Source organism: Gadus macrocephalus, chromosome 5 (assembly GCF_031168955.1).
Source record: "Gadus macrocephalus chromosome 5, ASM3116895v1".
NCBI lineage: Eukaryota > Metazoa > Chordata > Actinopteri > Gadiformes > Gadidae > Gadus > Gadus macrocephalus.
Genome location: NC_082386.1, coordinates 5055836 through 5076247, shown reverse-complemented (window position 1 = coordinate 5076247; position 20412 = coordinate 5055836). Strand labels below are relative to the sequence as shown.

The window sequence follows — 20412 nt, the reverse complement described above, 5'->3', positions numbered from 1 at the left end:
TTAGAATCGACCACAGAGCTGACGTTCGTGCTAGTACAATATGCTAGTCGTGCCAATTTCTCCATTCCCGTGGCGTGTGCCTATGGAGTTGAACTTGGGCAGTGTGCTTAAAGATGAGGTCATTCACCACACTGGCTGGCAACAAAGGGAAGGGAAAATGATGTGCCGCTCTCCCTGTTACACTTTCCTGCTATCCTGCGCTTCATTCTCTCCTTGATACACATCTATATATAGCCCGATGACTCCCAACCAGTCACATAATAAGGTTAGAATGACAGAGTAAGCCTTTAGACACTCATAGTCTCTCTCTCCCTCTCTCTCTGGTGCTCTGGTTTCCATGTATATGGGCTGTGGGTCCCAGCAGGGAAACAGGCACTGGGGTGTAGAGGGAGGTTGTTGGGCTAAGCGCATCTCTCTCTCTCTCTCTCTCTCTCTCTCTCTCTCTCTCTCTCTCTCTCTCTCTCTCTCTCTCTCTCTCTCTCTCTCTCTCTCTCTCTCTCTCTCTCTCTCTCTCTCTCTCTCTCTCTCTCTCTCTCTCTCTCTCTCTCTCAACTGATGGCATTGTTAACTCCATCCATCAGCCCCCCAAATCCACTACCATGATTCATTGGTCTCTCTCTATGTTGTAGAAAAGGAGTTGATGTGTGTGTGTGTGGAGGGGTGGAGAGGCAGGTGGGTGGTAATGGCCCATATTTGAAGGTGTCACAGAGAGAGAGGGAAGGGGGGGTGGCTGAAGCAGATGGTGGTGGGAACTCGGACAGGACACCTTCCACCTGGCTACGGGGCATCCTGTGTGTGTGTGTGTATGTGTGTGTCTGTGTGTGTGTGTGTGTGTGTGTGTGTGTGTGTGTGTGTGTGTGTGTGTGTGTGTGTGTGTGTGTGTGTGTGTGTGTGTGTGTGTGTGTGTGTGTGTGTGTGTGTGCACCCCCATTCTCAGTGTGACACAACTGGGTCAATGCAAAGAACTGGGACATGCCACACACACACACACACACACAAATACACATTCTCGCACACACAAATGCAGGCACACACACACACACACACACACACACACACACACACACACACACACAGACACACACACACACACTTCACCTGTTGGTCACACACCTGTGTGTATGTTTTCATGGTGTTATTTTGATTTATGTTGTGTGTTTGTGCTAGTTTCGTGGTGGGTCGGGATGGGTGCCCCAGACATAGTGCAGCAGGACATTCTTTCTTTGATATACTTTGCCAAGGTTTGATGCCAAGACAAATGTGATCCAATTCAAGCTATTCTAGTAAATCCACAGCTAAATAATAGGCTGGCTACCATAAGAACATTATAATTGCACGCTTGCATGCCCACTCATTAATGATTATAATGTCAATACGTCAAAATTAAAAAAATACCTCCTTCATTTCAACTGCTCTTGACTCACTGGCCTCCTGATTGGGTTGCTCATGTTTCATAGATACGTTAAGTAAGATAAAGCACATAATAACATTACATACATTAACACATATACACCTCTTCACCAGAACTCTAATCCACAGCCGAGTTCTCTTGCGTATTGGTATAATAGTGTGTGTGTGTGTGTGTGTGTGTGTGTGTGTGTGTGTGTGTGTGTGTGTGTGTGTGTGTGTGTCTGTCTGTATGTATGTGCGAAGGTTTCCCGCGCACATGTTTCAGCGTCCAACTCACATCTCACTAGATATGGATGTGCTTAAGCATCACCATGGCAACGAGTAGCTCTCAACTCCACATAGATGGTGTGCATATGCGTGTGTGTGTGTGTGTGTGTGTGCATGTGCTACTATGCGGGTGTAATGTGTGTGGGTGTGCGTGGGTGTGCAGGCTCCTCTGCTGTGTGGCATGTCTCCAAAGACACAGAGAGGTCCAAGAATAGATCTCCTCTCTAAATCGCAGATAGAATGAGCGATACATCATTTTTTTATGCAACTGAAACTACTGGGGCTCACACTGGCGGTGAATCGCTGGGCATGTACAGACTGAGCTCAGTGGCTGCAAAGCCCTGCAGGGTGAGGAACAACGACCACTGACAGCACAGCATCCCTTTCCACAGACAACATCTAACTTGTATTGACATTTTATTTGTGTCTCTAATAGAAACACCAACCGAGGAAGACTGCAAACCCACTGAGACTAGTTTCAGTTGTTGTCTTTTACGTTCAGTAGCATTCTGCTTTCGGTGGCGATGCATTTTTTCAATCTTCTTTAATAACACGGCAAAAGTCCAGACATCCAAATCAATTATGTAGTATGTGTAGGCAGGCACAAAGCTGTGGTCAGGTTGGTGACTCATAGGCCTTTTCTTTTTCATTTGAAGCCATTATCTACACAAGCTCTTTGAGGAATGTACATTCAACTAAGTGGGAGTATCACCTCAGGGCAATAGGGTAGCATACAATTAAGGCTGTGATTCAAACCGGACTTCAACTAGAGCTTCACGCACTTTTATTATCGGCAGTGTCTGCAGATCTATGACTTCTCCACATCGTGACAGGACATTCGCTTTCAGACCCTCTGTTTGATTAAGCGCTGCCTCTGGAGATCTGTTGAAGTGTGGGCCCCACCAGGATCTATCCGGGCCCCGCAACCATCTGTTGGTTGGGAGATAAGGCCATGGGGCAGGTAGACGGGGGGGAATCGTAATAAAGATGCACTAGAAACAGAAGGCCAGTAAACCCACCTCAGGCCCCGGCTCTCTGGGCACGCCGCACTCGCTGTCGCCCTCGGAGAAGGATCCCGACTCGTCGCTGGAGTTGGTCCCGTTGGGCCCGTAGCCGCTGTGCTCGCGCTTGATCTTGGCGCGACCCTGAGTGAAGACGGCGTCGGCGGCGTGGTTGCCCTGCTCCTCGCCGCCCCCGGCCAGGCAGCGGGCCAGCCCCGACACCGAGCCCGAGCCCGAGCGCGAGCGCGAGCGCGGCGAGGACGAGGAGAAGTCGTACTGCGGCAGGCTGGACGGGGAGCCCCCGCTGCCCCCGTCCTCCAGGTAGGAGAAGGAGGAGCAGGAGCTGGAGGTGCGTGTCCGGGGCTCGGCGGCCGGGTGGGAGGGCGAGCGGGTGGCCATCCGGACCGGGACGGCGATGGGGCAGCTGGTGGGGGCGGCGGTGGTCGGGGCGGCGGTGGAGGCGGGGCGCGGCCGGGCGACCGAGGAGGCCTGGTCCCCGAACGGGGAGGAAGAGGAGGACAGGAGCGCCGAGGGGAAGTGCTTGGTGGAAGGGACGCACGGCGCCTTCGGGAGGTCGGGCGGCGGCTCCTTCTCCGTGAACTTCCGCTCGGACGAGGAGGAGTAGGCGTGGGGGCCTGGTCTTCCCAGACGCTCGCCGTCGGCCGAGGAGAAGATGACGCTACGGCGGTCCAGCTCCACCTCGGCCTTGGAGCCGTTGGCGGGCTCCAGCGAGGTCGCCTTCAGGTCCCCGCTGCGGCAGTGGCTCTGGGGGGCCGACTCCCTGTCGCGCTCCCGTTCCCGGGCGAGCTCCCGGTAGTGATCCAGGGACAGTCTGCTGGAGAGCAGCTGCTGGATGGTTGTGCTGGGAACCCCCGTGAGATCCAGGCCTCCCCTCTGGAGGTAGGAGCGCAGGCAGGAGCTGGGCAGACTGCCACTGTCGCCGGGGGACAGATCCGAGGCCACGGGGCCCCCCTCCACCTCCAGCTCCATCTCCAGCACCTCCTCCTCAGCGCAGGACTCCGGTGGGCAGCTACTGCCGCCCCCCTCCCCCTCCCCCTCAAACACAAAGGGCTCCTCTTTGATCCTGGAGGGGGTGAGGAGGTGCCCCTGTGAATGGGGAGGAGGAGTGGGGGGAGGAGGAGGGGCAGCTGTGCCGTTGTCAGAGGGCCTGGGGCTCCGAGAGCCCACTGAGGTATGGTTGACTAGGTCCCCATCGGCGTTGCCGTGATGGCCGTCTCCGTTCTGATGCTGCGGGTCCTGGTACTGGTACTTCCTGTATTTGGCGCAGCGCGGCAGGTCGATGGCGGCGTGGCCCTGCTCGTGCTGCCACTCAACGGTCTCCTCGGCGACGTCCGTCGACCTCACCCCCGGCGCCTTGGACAGGAAGTGCTCTTCGGTCGCGACGCCGTCGCCGCCGTCGTCGTCGTCGTCTTCGTCGGGCTCTCCGTTGCCGTCGCTGTCGTACGCCGCTCGGCCGTTGGTGATGTGCTGCTCGCCGTCGTTCTGCAGCTGGGCCTGCAGGAAGCGGAAGCAGGAGTCCTCCAGGTTGTGCACGCCGAGCACCTCGGCGCAGCGGATAACCTCGCCGATGTTCTCGCGGCTCAGCACCAGCTTGGCCGTGTAGGCGAACTGGAGCAGCGGACCGAAGCCCTTAGCCGTAACCTGGGGGTCGGGAAGAGTTAGCAACAGCATAGTAGTATTTCGTGCAGGATGTGTATTTGAAATAAGACTCTCGGGCCCAATGAGCAGCAGTTGGCTTTCTTTTGCTGGTGATGCCACCCTGTTGAGTTTGAGACAGCTGTACAGTTTCTACACTATGAGCAGGTACACAGGTATACATGTATACACGCCGGTATGCATGCAATGCAGTATGTGACAAAGCCAGTAAGTAACCTCGCGAGTAATTCTGGTGGGCTTGCATTACAAAATAAAAAGTGAGGGTTATTCTCAGATTACATTTGGGGGATGTTTATCCCCTAGAATGAACCCTACAATCCCGGTTGCACTAGTAGTGCAAGGTCTGGCAATCTCAATTTAAATCGTCCACGTTTTAATCTCTATACTCCTCTCCTGGATCATCCTGCTCATTCATCCCACTCAGCCCATTCATCATAAGGGTGCATGGTACGCATCTCTGTGTGCGTGAATGTGTGTATGTGCGCGCACATACACGTGTGGGTGTGTGTGTGTCTATTTTCAGCTATTTTCAGCGTGTGTCAACAGACACCTTTTGTGCAGAACTGTGTCTCTCTGGGTGTACAGGGAGTGAGTGAGAGAGAGAGAGAGAGAGAGAGAGAGAGAGAGAGAGAGAGAGAGAGAGAGAGAGAGAGAGAGAGAGAGAGAGAGAGAGAGAGAGAGAGAAACAGTGCATAGCCATTGGGGTATGTTTGGCATGTAACACAGGAAGAATTGCCAGCGATGGCCGTATGTGGTCGAGTCATATTAATCACCATGACGTATCTGGGCCATTATACTGTATGGTAATGTCAGATACAAGCATCCTCCATTGGAGTGGTGGATGGTTTTCTTATTCTTCTCCTCTTCATTCACGCTCTCCTGCACAATGTGTCCACGCTCATCAAACGCACACACACCACAACAGCTTCAATACCTTTGTTACCTCTGAGCTGCACAAAGTAGGCACAAACGTTTGTGTGCATTCAGTTTTTTGCCTTTTTATACTTTTATGTTTGTGTGTGGTTGTTTGTACATAAGTGAGACGGAGGGAACGAGAGAGACAGAGAGACAGAGAGACAGAGAGAGAGGAGAGAGAAAGAGAGAGAGAGACAGAGAGACACAGAGAGAGAGAGAGAGAGAGAGAGAGAGAGACAGAGACAGAGACAGAGAGAGGGAGAGAGAGAGAGAGAGAGAGAGAGCGACAGAGAGAGAGAGAGATAGACAGAGATAGAGAGAGGGACAGAGAGAGGGAGAGAGACGAGAGATGTACACGGAATGCAGATGGATTGATCCACTTGTGCGGCAACCCCCAGGCCTATCAGCAGGATTAGGGTGTCACCTTATCTAGTTGATTCCCACCGTCAATCACTTGATCACACTGTTCTACTTTAGGCGGTTCCCTGATGTATCGTGTCCACTCTTACCCCCGGCCCATACATACTGCTAATGTGTTCTGTATTGTTGCAAACTATTAGCATTAGACATACCGGTACTACTGTGCTGCGTGTTTCACCATGTAACATGGATGGAGGACATCTACATACCATCAAGGTATAAAAAAGTATCGATTTAAATTAACATTCACCCTTATTTGAGTGGCCTGTCCAGTGAGGCGGGGAGCTGCTCTATTGACTGAGTCTCACGGTTCTCAGGCATTCGGTTTTAACCAAATACACGAGAACCGTGAGACTCAATCAAAACCACCATTTAATCAAATCAAAGCGCGGCCAGCTAGACGAGCTGATGGCAGCTTGAAGGCCGTAATGTTGATGTCGGGAATGTTGACGTGCTTATATTCAGCGCCATCGGCTTCACCGCCTGCTCCTACCCTGACACACCAGCCCTACTACCCTGACACACCAGCCCTACTACCCTGACACACCAGCCCTACTACCCTGACACACCAGCCCTACTACCCTGACACACCAGCCCTACTACCCTGACACACCCGCCCTACTACCCTGACACACCAGCCCTACTACCCTGACACACCCGCCGTACTACCTGACACACCCGCCCTACTACCCTGACACACCCGCCTTACTCTCCGACCTCCGACCTCTGACCCCCCTCTCCTCACCTTCTCGGGGAGGCTGATGATGGGCTCGGCCTCTCCGGCGCGGCCCAGCAGCGCCTGCAGGAAGTAGCGGCTGCTGGCGGCCAGCACGGCGCGGTGCGCCCGGATCTCCACGCGGCCCTCCACCACCACCGTCACGTCGCACAGGATGCCGCGCCGCCGCTGCTCCTCCAGGCTCAGCAGCACGTTGGCGCAGTGCACCTTGGACTCGTACACATAGACGGGCGCCGCCGACCCCCCGGCCGCCGCCACGCCCCCCGCCAGCGCCACGCCCTCCGGGTCCCCCTCGTCCTCCCCCCCCCCGGCCCGCTCCTCGCCGCCGGCCGACATCCCTCCTGCTTGAACCCTGCGGGAGACACGGAGAGGGGGAGGAGTTACACACCGTGAACCGAGAGAGACACGGAGAGGGGGAGGAGTTACACACAGAGGGGGAGGAGTTACGCACCGTGAACCGAGAGAGACACGGAGAGGGGGAGGAGTTACACACAGAGGGGGAGGAGTTACAGACCGTGAACCAAGAGAGACACGGAGAGGGGGAGGAGTTACACACCGTGAACCGAGAGGGACGGAGAGGGGGAGGAGATACACACAGAGGGGGAGGAGTTACACACCGTGAACTGAGAGAGACACGGAGAGGGGGAGGAGTTACACACCGTGAACCGAGAGAGACACAGAGAGGGGGAGGAGTTTCACACCGTGAACCGAGAGAGACACGGAGAGGGGGAGGAGTTACACACAGAGGGGGAGGAGTTACGCACCGTGAACCGAGAGAGACACGGAGAGGGGGAGGAGTTACACACTGTGAACCGAGAGAGACACGGAGAGGGGGAGGAGTTACACACCGTGAACCGAGAGAGACACGGAGAGGGGGAGGAGTTACACACAGAGGGGGAGGAGTTACACACCGTGAACAGAGAGAGACACGGAGAGGGGGAGGAGTTACACACCGTGAACTGAGAGACACGGAGAGGGGGAGGAGTTACACACCGTGAACCGAGTGAGACACGGAGAGGGGGAGGAGCTACACACAGTTAACCTAGAGAGAGACACGGAGAGGGGGAGGAGTTACACACAGAGGGGAGGAGTAACACACCATGAACCGAGAGAGTGGGGGAGGGAGCGAGAGAGAGAAAGAGAGAGACACAGAGAGAGAGAGAGAGAGAGAGAGAGAGAGAGAGAGAGAGAGAGAGAGAGAGAACGAGAGAACGAGAGAGAGAGAGAGAGAGAGAGAACGAGAGAAAGATAGAGAGAGAGAGAACAAGAGAACGAGAGAACGAGAGAGAGAGAGAGGGAGAACGAGAGAGAGCCTGAAGGATCACCTCTCCTCTGTGCATGAAGGTTTCAGTGTTTTGTCATTAGTTGTGGTTGATTTGGCCCACGTTTGAGGATGCAGGTGTATAGGGTCAAATGGTGAATGTATAAATGTGTGTGTGTGTGTGTGTGTGTGTGTGTGTGTGTGTGTGTGTGTGTGTGTGTGTGTGTGTGTGTGTGTGTGTGTGTGTGTGTGTGTGTGTGTGTGTGTCAAGGTGTACACACAACACTTCCAGGTCCACTGCCGATAAGGAGGAGGATATCTGTATACATCGAGAGAGAGGACCGGCTATTGTGTCTATAATAATTGTTTTGCAGGGAATTGAGAGTGCAAACTGGGCTGTGCCAATCCCTAGGAGGTACTAAGCACACAAATGTACGAGTCTTTGGATGTTACATGTTCACGACTACATGATGTACATAAACATTCTGTGCGTCTGGAGGAAATGGAGCAGGGCAGTCCCATTGATTGGGAGCAACTCCCATCCAGTTTGTTATCCATTGTGTTTCATTTCAATGCTGCAGCACTTAAATCCCCAACACAGACAGCTGAGCATGCAGTCTGCCTGTCTGATCAGCCCAGGGCTCTGCATGTGTGTGTGTGTGTGTGTGTGTGTGTGTGTGTGTGTGTGTGTGTGTGTGTGTGTGTGTGTGTGTGTGTGTGTGTGTGTGTGTGTGTGCCCATGGGATGGTGTGCATGCACTTGGGTGCTTGTGTGTGTGTGTGTGTGTGTGTGTATATGTGTGTGTGTGTGTGTGTGTGTGTGTGTGTGTGTGTGTGTGTGTGTGTGTGTGTGTGTGTGTGTGTGTGTGTGTGTGTGTGAGTGTGTGTGTGGTGGGTGCTTCTCCAGACTTTTGCTGATTCATGGGTTTTGAATCACAGCGCACAGCAGCAGAGCCTAGCTGGCATATCCCCCCATGCCCCCCCTCCTACATGCCAATCCTGTTAGAATACTAAATCACTTCTTAACCTCCTCCACAACCCAAGAACTGCTTTCCGTTTGAAATCTGTTTCCGGGGAGCGGCCCACTGGGTTGGTAATTGAGGCAAATTAATCGAACTAACGGACTGTTTCTCCTGGTTTATGGCCATGGCGAAAAAGGTTAAAATATTATTATTTTTATTATGGTACGGTAAACCATTGTTGGTTTCTCTTTAATGTTGCATGGCAGACAGCTATATCCCATGGTTTCCTTCTTTGGACAGAACCTAAAGAAACATTGTGGTCCAGAAGCGACATAGCCGCTAGCTGTATAAATGGTGTGTGGTGCCTTGTGTCGAGTGCTTGATTAAATACATCTGTAACCTCCCCCTCTGTCTCTCTGACATGCACGCCGGTGCAGAAGAGAACAACATATACGCCGTGATTTCACATGGGATTAAAAGCGCACCACCTACACACTGTCAACATCTTTTGTCTTTGAATTAGCCGCGCCTTTAGACGTGCAAAAAGATACAGCACAGCGCGCTACTGTGCGTTTTCGTACGTCCTACCAAACACAGGGGAGGCGAGGCTTTTTTAGATGTAGGGGGGACGGGTGGGAGGATTCCTGTAAACAAGCCATTGCTGGCTGTTTCATCATTCCTTGTGCTCAGTGGTCATGTGTGTGTGTGTGTGTGTGTGTGTGTGTGTGTGTGTGTGTGTGTGTGTGTGTGTGTGTGTGTGTGTGTGTCTGTGTGTGTGTGTGTGTGGGGGGGGGGGGGGGGGGGGGATTTGTCAGGGTTGGGAGATATGTTCTGCCAGCACAGCAGTCTGACGGGCAGCTTAGAGACCCAGGACGTCATCTCAAAAGTAAAACAATTAAAATCACAGCAAGGAGAGAGGAAAGGAGAGGTCGGGACCGGCAAGAGGAGAGAGCGGCCGAGAGGTAAGAGAAGGGGAAGAGAGGAGAGGAGCTGAGAAGAAAGGAGAGAAAGCAAGGAGGCGATAGGTAGGGAGAAGAGAGGGGAGGAAAGGAGGGGCAATGAGAGGGGAGGAGGGGAGGGGAGTGGAGAGGAGGGGAGAGGAGGGGAGAGGGGACAGGAGAGGAGAGGAGGGGAAAGTGGACGGGAAGCAAGGAGACGATGGATAACTATAAGAGAGTAGAGGAAAGGAGGGGAAAAGAGGAGAGGAAGCAAGGGGCGGGGGGAGCGGTGTAAGGAGAATTGTGGCTGGATGAAGAAAAGTGTTGAGGCCGGCAAGAGAAGCGGCGATGGAGACAACAGAAGAGGCTACAATAAGAGTAGAAGAGTTAGAAGAGAGAGCAGAGCAGTGAGGTGGCAGCGAGAGGAGAGAAGCGCGAGTCGCACTCCTAACCAACTCAGTTGCCAAGCTAAAGGTTATCGCTTCCTTCTCTTAGATCTAGACTACCAGCCTGTCAGAGTGAAAAGGCGCGCAGCAAACAGAAACACATTTCTGCATTAATACAAACAGAAAGCCAACAAACAGAAAGCCCTCGATACGTTCACATGTGAGTTTAGCTCCATCTCTTCGCAGCTACTCCATTGGAACACAGTAAATCACGAGGTCAAAAAGCACGGTGGAGCAGAATGAACAATGGAAGCGTCTCTCCGAGCGGCGTCTGAGAGCCTGTTAGTGAATGTCAAATGTGGAGCATGTGTGCGCAACAGGCTCTAGGAAGCTGAACACTCAACGATCGGGCACTTGTTTAACCCCTGAACCCGGTTACAACGAACACCATCACTGCCGCGATCGCTCTGTCCCTGACAGCAGCTGCAGACACTGAAGAGTGGATGTGTGCAGGGAGAGCCAGGAGGAGAATGAGTAGGAGTGAACAACAGACACCTCACGAGGGAAACAGCGGTACACTGTCCAACCCTTCCAACCCTGTTCTTCAACACTACCATCGTCTTTCACGTTTAATGGCCAATGTACGACGCCAACGACAACGACGTACACATTATTCCTCAAGTGCAAGAGACAACCAACAGTTAAATTCTCCTGGTTTGATGAAAGAAACAAGGAGCAGTGGCCCACACACAAACGAAGGCCTCACTTTTTGTATTTCTTCAAATTCTTTCAAAATGTATCTTTTTTTATAGTTGCAGCCAGTTGCTCCGGTAGCCTACATTCAACCGAGAGACCGCATCAATCACACAGACACATCTGAGGCGATGCCAGCCTGGCCAACGAGGACAACACACACACACACACCCGCGCGCACACACACACACACACACACACACAGAGTGTATATATAGATAGATAGATAGATAGATAGGGGCCCGGAGGAAGGACCCAGTGGGCTGTTAAATTATTCATCCCAGTAGCAGAGACGCCTGGCTGGGACCACTCAGAGGTCTACCCACTCCGAGCCGCGTTCAAAGCTGAAAAATAAAAAAATTAACAAACACTAATAATTCACTATACACATGGATGTGTGTGTGTGTGTGTGTGTGTGTGTGTGTGTGTGTGTGTGTGTGTGTGTGTGTGTGTGTGTGTGTGTGTGTGTGTGTGTGTGTGTGCCTCTGACAGCTGTTAAATCCTACACTCCGCCATCCCTGACACAAACCAGGAAGACACAGACACACACACACGCCTCTCCTCTGTCCTGATTATGTCTCATTTTTAATGCATGGAGTCTATGGGGTATAGTGGGGTGCGTGTGCGTGTGTGTTTGTGTGTGTGCGTGCACTTGCGTGCGTGCGTGCGTGTGTGTGTAGAGAGACTCGTGCATGTATGTGTCTGAAGTGTGAGTGAGTAAGATATTAAAATGAGATTACACATGCGTGTGGGCCTGCTTGTCAAAGTGCATTATACACACACATATATGAACTTGAAGTATCAACTCTGTTTCCTTTTATGAAGCCCTTATTTATAAATATTTTTTTTATATAATGTAAAAGTGATCGAGAAGGAATTGCATCTGAAACAATCTGAATCATCCCAACTCCTGTCGGGAGGCGACACATCCCGGGCCGGACCACCAGGACCGCCAAGGGTGGAGTTATTCCTGGTTTCCTGACTGTTACGGAGATAGCCTACAGAAAATTTACCCGAGAGGATGAAGCTTGCAGAATTGTTTATTGACAGCCTCTACACGGTGTTGATTTGAAACCTTTACAGACACTTCGTGACACCTTGTCGCTGCTAATGGGAAGTTAATTTTAACCACGCATACGCCCCTTCTGGATGCACAGCGATGAATCTGGAATCAAACAACTCGGCTGAGGCCGGGTGAGACTTGCCATTGCCAGTTTGCAGATGTATCCCCGAACCAAATAGATACTTTGAGTAGAATAGAATACAAATGATGCATAAATAAGGGTCCATTATCCTTGTATATTATATTATCTATACAGGGCTGCATCAATCCCCCTCAAGCTCTTTTACTCCTCTCCTACGATGTTATTTTTCTCCAAATGCAAAATCAATGTTTCAGTGAATTGGATCATGTCAGTCGGACAAATGTACACACAAAAAATGACTGATGCCTACAGGCTTCCATGGAAGACTGCGATAGAAGAAGTTTGGATGGAATAGCAGCAACAATAAAAAAGTATTTCAACGCCTGGGTGGAAATCCTAACCCTGTTTTATTATTATTTTTCTTTTAGAAAAATTAAAATTAGATTAAAAAATTGTCCAAAAATGCATAGAAGGTAAAGTGGGGCCGATTCATCGCTCCGGAAAGAACGCTAAATGCCCCCAGAGACACACTAGAGCCCCAGCCCTCTTACAGCGGCGAGCGGTGTGAGTGTCAACGCGGCTCCGTCTCCTCAGGCCAGGAAGCCCACACCGATGACATAAGCGTCTCCCTGCTTTCACAATGGGCCATTGTCACGCCACTATAACTATAGCTTAGCGGTGGCGGAGCTGGGTGGGGGGTCGTGGAGCTTCCACTCGTCCATTGACCTCCTGATATATGTCCTCTGGTGAGGTCATCTCCCCCCCACACACACACACACATTTTCTTATAAATCACCCTCCCGCAACTCTCACAATCAAGTGATACCTTCTGATTTAATGGGATGGGGGGAGGGAGGGTGGTCTCAACTGAAGGACAAGCGACATGGCGATCGAATTGAGTCTGCTAGAAGGTTGGGAGCCCAACGTTCGGACTTAATGAATGTGGAGAGAGAGGAGAGACATTTCTGTGTGTGACATTACCTGTGTGTGTGTGTGTGTGTGTGTGTGTGTGTGTGCGTGTGCATGGGTGCGTGTGCATGGGTGCGTGTGCCCACGGCTGTGTGTGTGCATGAGTGGCCATGGGTGTGTGAGTGTGTTCTGTGTGCTCAACGGATTAAATCACAATCCATAAATGCCGAATTGCTGACATAGAACCTTGTCTCGACCCGTCAATACTTGTGGTCACCTTTCATCCCAAAGCAAGAGAACTGCACATGAACACACACACACACACACACACACACACATACACACATACACACACACACACACACACACACACACACACACACACACACACACACACACACACACACACACACACACACACATACACACATACACACACACACACACACACACACACACACACACACTGACAAACACAGTTATAAACAGTTACACACACATGCACACACAGTGACACACACACCAACACCCCATCTCTATCATAATGCTGAATGCATGCATTTATGCAAAGCGACACAGCAGGTGTCAGAAACTGCCATCTACAGAAGATCGTTTGTTATCGTGGACCGTTCCACTACGTCTCCCTGGGAAGCCCTAATTACTGCTCCATTTGTCATACACTGGTCACAAAGGGGACGGATAGGCATAGTGTTTACACAGTAAAGAGACCCATCAATGCAACCATGGTGGCAGAGGTTTCAAGGTTAATCCAGACATTCTCTTGTAAAAAGGTAAACACTGAAAGGTAGGCTTCATCTGAAGAGCCCTCCATATTTTCCACCGTTAGTCTGACTTTATCGATGGCCATGCTCACACTCAAACGCCGTCATCTTAACATTGTACAATAGTATGATTGTATACCATTCACAGATTTGATGCAACGAATAACAAAATGCAGAAGGGGAAGTTCAAATACTTGGCTAGTTTAGTTATGCCTTTCATTACTGACACACATTTCCCCTTCTGCACTATAAAATATCTCCTTTTGTAGGACCTGTACCCTTTCCGTACCTGAATATAAGCGAACGACTTGGATGTAACACAAGGAAATGCATCCATCCTCAAGCCCACATCACGTCTCATACCCTCATCCTCATCCAGGGGGGCGGCGACAGAGCACAGCGTGACTGACGGGGTCACCCGGCCGCCAGACTCCATCACAGACCGATGTCCCTGCTAGGTTTGCAGTGCCTCAGGCGCAGCGGACTGAAAGAATAACTCTGGATTCGGAGCGGAGCTGAAGGAGCAGAAACCGACAGGTGATGGCGACGGTTCGCCAGCGGAGGTATTTTTAGGGACGTTTCCCATGGCGACCGAGCCAAGCCACCAGACACAACTCCTGTGAATCCCATCAGCCATCAGTGGAGCTGTGCTCCAGCAGGGCCTGGGGGTGGGACTCACACTCATGCACACACACACACACACACACACACACACACACACACACACACACACACACACACACACACACACACACACACACACGCACACACGCACATAAATGCATAGACACAAACACACACACAGTGTAAAATCTGCCAATCTGGACCTAGACCGTGGGTAGAGTGTGTGAAATGCAGGAAGGGCGCAGCTGAAGAGTGATCTTCTACGGTTGAAGTTGCATACGTGTGGGGCAGCAGAGAAGATGGCCCTTGTCAGGACTCAGGAGGACAACCCTGGAGCTGTCCTATGTCATGTAGAACCTGGCACCATTCTCTCTCTCTCTCTCTCTCTCTCTCTCTCTCTCTCTCTCTCTCTCTCTCTCTCTCTCTCTCTCTCTCTCTCTCTCTCTCTCTCTCTCTCTCTCTCTCTCTCTCTCTCTCTCTCTCTCTCTCTCTCTCTCTCTCTCTCTCTCTCTCTGATCATTGACTTGCACTACCTCTCTCTTCATTGTTAAGTTGCATTTTGCCAAGCTATGTCTGCATGGGTGGCTGTGTACAACAGCATTACTGATTATTAATTTAATTTTTTTTATAGATCATTATGATATTTCAGTTTGGTTATCAGTTCACCCCTTCTGTAACTTAACATTTATTCAAACATATAACAGCTAAATACAACGCAAAAATGCAAACGGAAAAATGTAAACGGAAGAATGCAAACTTTAAACTGCGAATATAATTCAAATGAAAAGTAAATGGATGGATTAAAAAAAGTAAAATTGCTCCATTGCAATGCATTGCATTACAATTTGGTAGGTTCTATTGTTTCCACTGTTTCTACGCAATTTTTACCGGTGCTTATATGAAGCGTCAGCTAGATGAGGTGATAACGACATGCACTGAGATGGCAGCTATTCTGCGTTCTATCTCATGTGATAAAGTGGTGCAGTGGATGTGAAAAAGGTGCACTGATAGCATCTCACCTCTTATCAGACTCACACATCTTGTATTGTTGTAAAGCCATCGTTCACAAATACGCCTCATATACAATTAGGCCGTTGTCCCTTTGTCGACCTATGGGCTTGAAACGAAGACACCCTGTGCTTCTCAGTGTTGGTGGTCAGCTGAACTCTGGGCTACTTGTTTTAATTGAGTTTGTGTCTTTTTCGTGGATGCATTTGTTTTTAGAACCAAAATGAATCAACCTCAAATCATATGTAACATTGTGTTGAGATGCACGTTAAATTTTTTCTTTTTTTTTACCTATATTTTAGACAAAGAATATCTAACAAAAGTAACTCATTCAGAGCTCTCTATTCTGAGTGTTTATTTTAGCAAAGAAAAATGAACTATTGACAACACTGTCGAGAGAAGAGACGGAAGGAACTGCTTCAAAGCCTGTGAAATGTTTGAAGTTACTGTTTAATGTAAAGGAAATTACACTCAACATTTAAGAGCCGATCAATTGATGAGAAAAGTATGATGATGTTTATAATGGTATGACTTGAATTGTGTGCAATGCCTGAGCAGTAACGGTTCCACACACTGCTTTGATATTCAAGCACACAAGTCAACCGCGTGTCAAGTGGAAAGAATTATATTATTTATAAATTGATAAACAGGCTGGAGAAAATGCAAATGCATAAAATAGATTGCTGTAGTCAAATGTGTCATAAAGTGAGTGAGTGTTTAGCAGCGGTTCTAGGCAATGTAGGCGGTGAATGTGAGAGTGCGCACACACAACCACACGCACACAAACACACATACATCCTGCATTCTCAACGCCTCCTCTGTTTCCACAGAGAGAAAGTGACACGATTTGCATGAACCGTCTCTGCATCAAGAGGTTGTAAAACAAGTAAATCCATTGAAAACAACAATAATAACAACAGACAACAGATGAACCACTGATATCTGAATTAATTCAAACCTCTTCCTCCAGAGAGACTTAACTACTATTTCATGTCGCACAAAATTGTCACTTGTTTCTATCTGAATCCAAAAAAATATTTTGATGACACAGGCGATGACCTCATCCCTGACCTACATACGACTACTTTCCCAGGCTACTCCATATCCCCCACCCCCCTACCCCAAAAAAAGGCTCATACTCATATCTCCTGTCACTCTTCTTTTCTTTTTAAGGGGCGGCCCGGGGGGGTTTGATGACATCATGAGCCTTGATGAGGCTGAATGACGAGGTCATCAGGGGGCAGTGCCTCAGCAGGTAGAGTAGGTGGGCTGGAAACCGGAAGGTCGCAAGTTCGATCCCCGGCTCCTCCTAGCTGAGTGGTGAGGTGTCCCTGACCAGGACACCTCACCCTAACTGCTCCTGAAGAGCTGGCAGTCGCCTTGCGTGGGTGACTCGACCGTCGGTGTACGAATGTGTAAATGAACGGTAGTAAGTCGCTTTGGATAAAAGCGTCAGAAAAATCCCCAAATTGCAAATGTCACGACAGTGGAGGAGGGGAGCCCTTTCAAAGATCCTTCCGTTGAAGTTGCTTTTGTCCTACAGATGTTCTCCGTGACGGTTGACAAAAGGGGATGTGTGAGGGGACGGATGTTGTGGATGAGGGGGTGGGGGTGGTGAGCTGGCTGAAGCACACCATGGATGCATGACACACCCCTTTTCTGTTAGTCAACAATAATGTTATATCTGGGGCGGGGCTTCGGGTGATGGCAGAATAATTCCCAGTAAACGCAAAGCAAAGACCGGCGACAACGTTTATGTTAACATTGATCGGAATATATCCAGCGACGCATTTGAAAGCATTGTTGTCTTCCTAAGGCGGTATCCCATCCAACCAGTTACACATGATCTTCTCATCTCAAAATTGATGACCAAACACTACCAGCAGAGATTGGGGGCTTGATGCGTGCACGCGCGCGCACACACACACACACACACACACACACACACACACACACACACACACACACACACACACACACACACACACACACACACACACACACACACACACACACACACACACACACACACACACAAAGATGGGCTTCTCCAATAAAAATGCCCGTCATGAGACCTGCGTCAGTCGGTCTCTGCAAACTTCCCACCCTAATACTGGTGTGTGTGGATACGAAAATGCACCGCATGCATTTGAAGACATTTGACTGAACACACTGGCAATGGAGATGCCTTTGTTGTTCAAGACCGAAAGGCAGAAAGTGAGATAAGAGTGTGTGCCTGTGTGTGGGAAGTGTGAATCGCTGCTACAGGTTTCAATTTCGATGGACTGCATAATTATTATTTTTACTGTGGTGTGGCTGATGGCTTTTATCCAAGGGCAGTGACTGGTCTGATTGTAAGCGAAAGGGTGGCTCCCGAACTCTGTTGGATTTCAGTTGGACGGACTGGGAACAAATCCAGGCTCATATGATGCACCAATAGGTAAAGCAGCATTAAAGCCATACAACAAAGACTTGTGTTCTTCTGTGGATTTTAACACCACACTAAATAACAGACACACACATGCCCTAAGGGCTGGAGGTACTGAACCAAAACCTGCTAACCCTGATTTGAGAATAGCAAAGAATGTAAAACAAAAGCACACAAAGAACCAACCATGAAATGTTCTTTTCGTGCCGCGCAGTCTTGCATACTACACTCATTACAAAGATGACACAACTGAGCTTAAGTGTATAATTAAACACATTTTAAATGTACATTTAGTAATTGAACAGAACAATGACGGATCATCCCAATGGTAGTTGCTGCAAACCTTGTTAAAACTACCTAGATATAAGCCCTAGGATACAGAAACAAAAGGATAGATATTTATTGAACATACAGTATATAGCTACACACATATGGAGAGAGAGAGAGAGAGAGAGAGAGAGAGAGAGAGAGAGAGAGAGAGAGAGAGAGAGAGAGAGAGAGAGAGAGAGAGAGAGAGAGAGAGAGAGAGAGAGAGAGAGAGAGAGACACACACACACACACACACACACAGACAGACAGTAAGAGAGAGAGAGAGAGAGAGAGAGGGAGAGGGGGAGGGTGGGGGAGACATCATGGTGTGTTACAATCCCCGGAGTGAGTGTACCTCGCTGGTCCCCTCTACATAAAGCCTGCATAAAGTGAGAGTAACAGTAGGAGTGAAAGTGATAGCGAGAGTCACTCGCTATCACAGTGAGAGAGAGGGAGAGAGGGAGAGTGAGACATATCATTTTGCTCTATATTTAGAATACATATATACCAGAATGGGTTTGGAAAGTGCTAATCGGACAATATGAGCTTAGTAGCAACAGCCCCACAGATCCTCTGCTCCAGCGGGTGTTGTGGGTCAGCTGAGAGCCACTAGATAACAGGGCTCACTAAGTGCAGTTAACAACATATGTGTCAGAGCAGATGCTGGCGCACTGCGGGGAACAGACCACCGTTAGCTGTCCTTAAATATCTCAAAGGCTGTAAGACACGCAAAAAACACCATCCCTAAGGTAAAAAAAAAAGCTGTAAAAAGTAAAATAAATCCTGTTTGTGTTCTATTGTGTATTTGTAAAACAAAAACATTTGGTGTAAATGCCATGTTATGAAATGTAGGCAAGCAAACAAACAAATTTATCTGAATGGAGGCAAAGATTGTCAAATATTGAATGAGTAAAAAAGTAAAAGGGACATCACTTACACCATATACTTCCCCTTTCAATAATTTATGACACAGATAAATCAACCCCAGAACTGCCACTGCAACCGATGGCCATAAACATCGTTCTCTATCCATCACAACACTCAACAACACATATTCACTGACAATATGGATAAGAATCAATCGATGTACTGAATCGTATGTAGGCCTACTTACCAATGTCTTGTGCCACTGTTTAATGCAGCAATGAAAGGCACGGTGTTGCATGGAGTATTCAACATGAAATGCATCAATGTCTTGTACATTATCATCTCACAGCATTACGCTATTAATCTGCTTTGTAAAACAGCCATATTTAAGGTCTATTATGTAAACGGATCATTTTCAACACTTCAACAGCCCCTGGTTCGTCTGCATCACCAGAGCCCGACTATTAATCATTAATTAGGCAGAAGTTGCGTCTCAAGACAACAATCCATTTGCTTTCTTAAAACCCCCAGCGTCTCTATCCCCGGTATAGGAGCACCCGTGTGTGTGTGTGTGTGTGTGTGTGTGTGTGTGTGTGTGTGTGTGTGTGTGTGTGTGTGTGTGTGTGTTTTTAACATGCCGCATATCATGGCAAAGTGCTTGTTTAGCAGCACCCGGGGTGCTGTAATCCCCGCACGGAGACCCTCACAACACACCACCTCTAATCCCATCACTTCAAAAGACACAGCCCCGTCTCTCCCCCCTCACCGTGGCGGTCGGCGGGCTGAACGCGAGAGCGCATTAATCTGATACGACAGGTGGAACCTCCGCAAACATCGGCGGGCCCCGTCGCCTTCCTGCCAAAAAAGGCTCCTCCAACCGCCGCCACCGTCAACGGTTACATCAGCCACTTGCAGGAACCTCGCTAGGGGCAGGAGGGCCCTCTTTGCTGCGCTATAATCAGCGTGTGCTTGTGTGTGTCTCTGCATGCGTGCGATAAGTGTGTTTTTGTGTGCTAATTGCGTGTGTGTGTGTGTTTGTGAATTTAGTGTCTGGTGTCTGGTGTGTGTGTGTTACTCAGTGTCTGGTGTGAATGTGTGAATGTGTGTGTGTGTGTGTGTGTGTGTGTGTGTGTGTGTGTGTGTGTGTGTGTGTGTGTGTGTGTGTGTGTGTGTGTGTGTGTGTGTGTGTGTGTGTGCGTGTGTGAGTGCATGTGTGTGTGTGTGTGCGCATGCTTGCCCCGTAAATCCAGCCAACCTTCTGCCATAAGACAGCGAAGGGACAATGGAGGCACAACACTTGCAACAACACGCTTGTTGGTAGGAATCATGATCATCAACCGTTCCTCCCTGCTGTGGATGTCATTGGCCCCGTCGTTACATCCACAACGTCTCCACCACCTTCACAACACGCGTGGGACAATCGCATCTAGGCTGTCTGGATGTCAGTGCTTGGTTTCTTCTGCAAATGTAAGCCAATTTTTGCATCACTTTGCTTACTCTCAAATACATTACCATGAAGTCATTAAAGGCTCAACTTTTCCCAAAGGGACTCGGTTTAGTGCATAGAGTCAATCTGGCTAAGGTGTACTGTGAATATAACAATGTATACAGTAAA

General features: G+C 49.5%; 1 protein-coding gene across 1 annotated transcript in view; it reads right to left on the bottom strand.

Annotated features, from left to right (window-relative positions):
- The window catches only part of LOC132457577 (transcription regulator protein BACH2-like), a 32351-nt gene that overhangs the window by 6655 nt on the left and 5284 nt on the right, over positions 1–20412 (bottom strand). The window contains exons 2-3 of the mRNA XM_060051829.1: positions 6436–6778; positions 2697–4340 (exon numbers count right to left, since the gene is read on the bottom strand). Coding sequence (XP_059907812.1) covers positions 2697–4340; positions 6436–6762 — 1971 coding nt within the window. The 5' untranslated portion in view covers positions 6763–6778. The remainder of the gene's footprint in view (positions 1–2696; positions 4341–6435; positions 6779–20412) is intronic.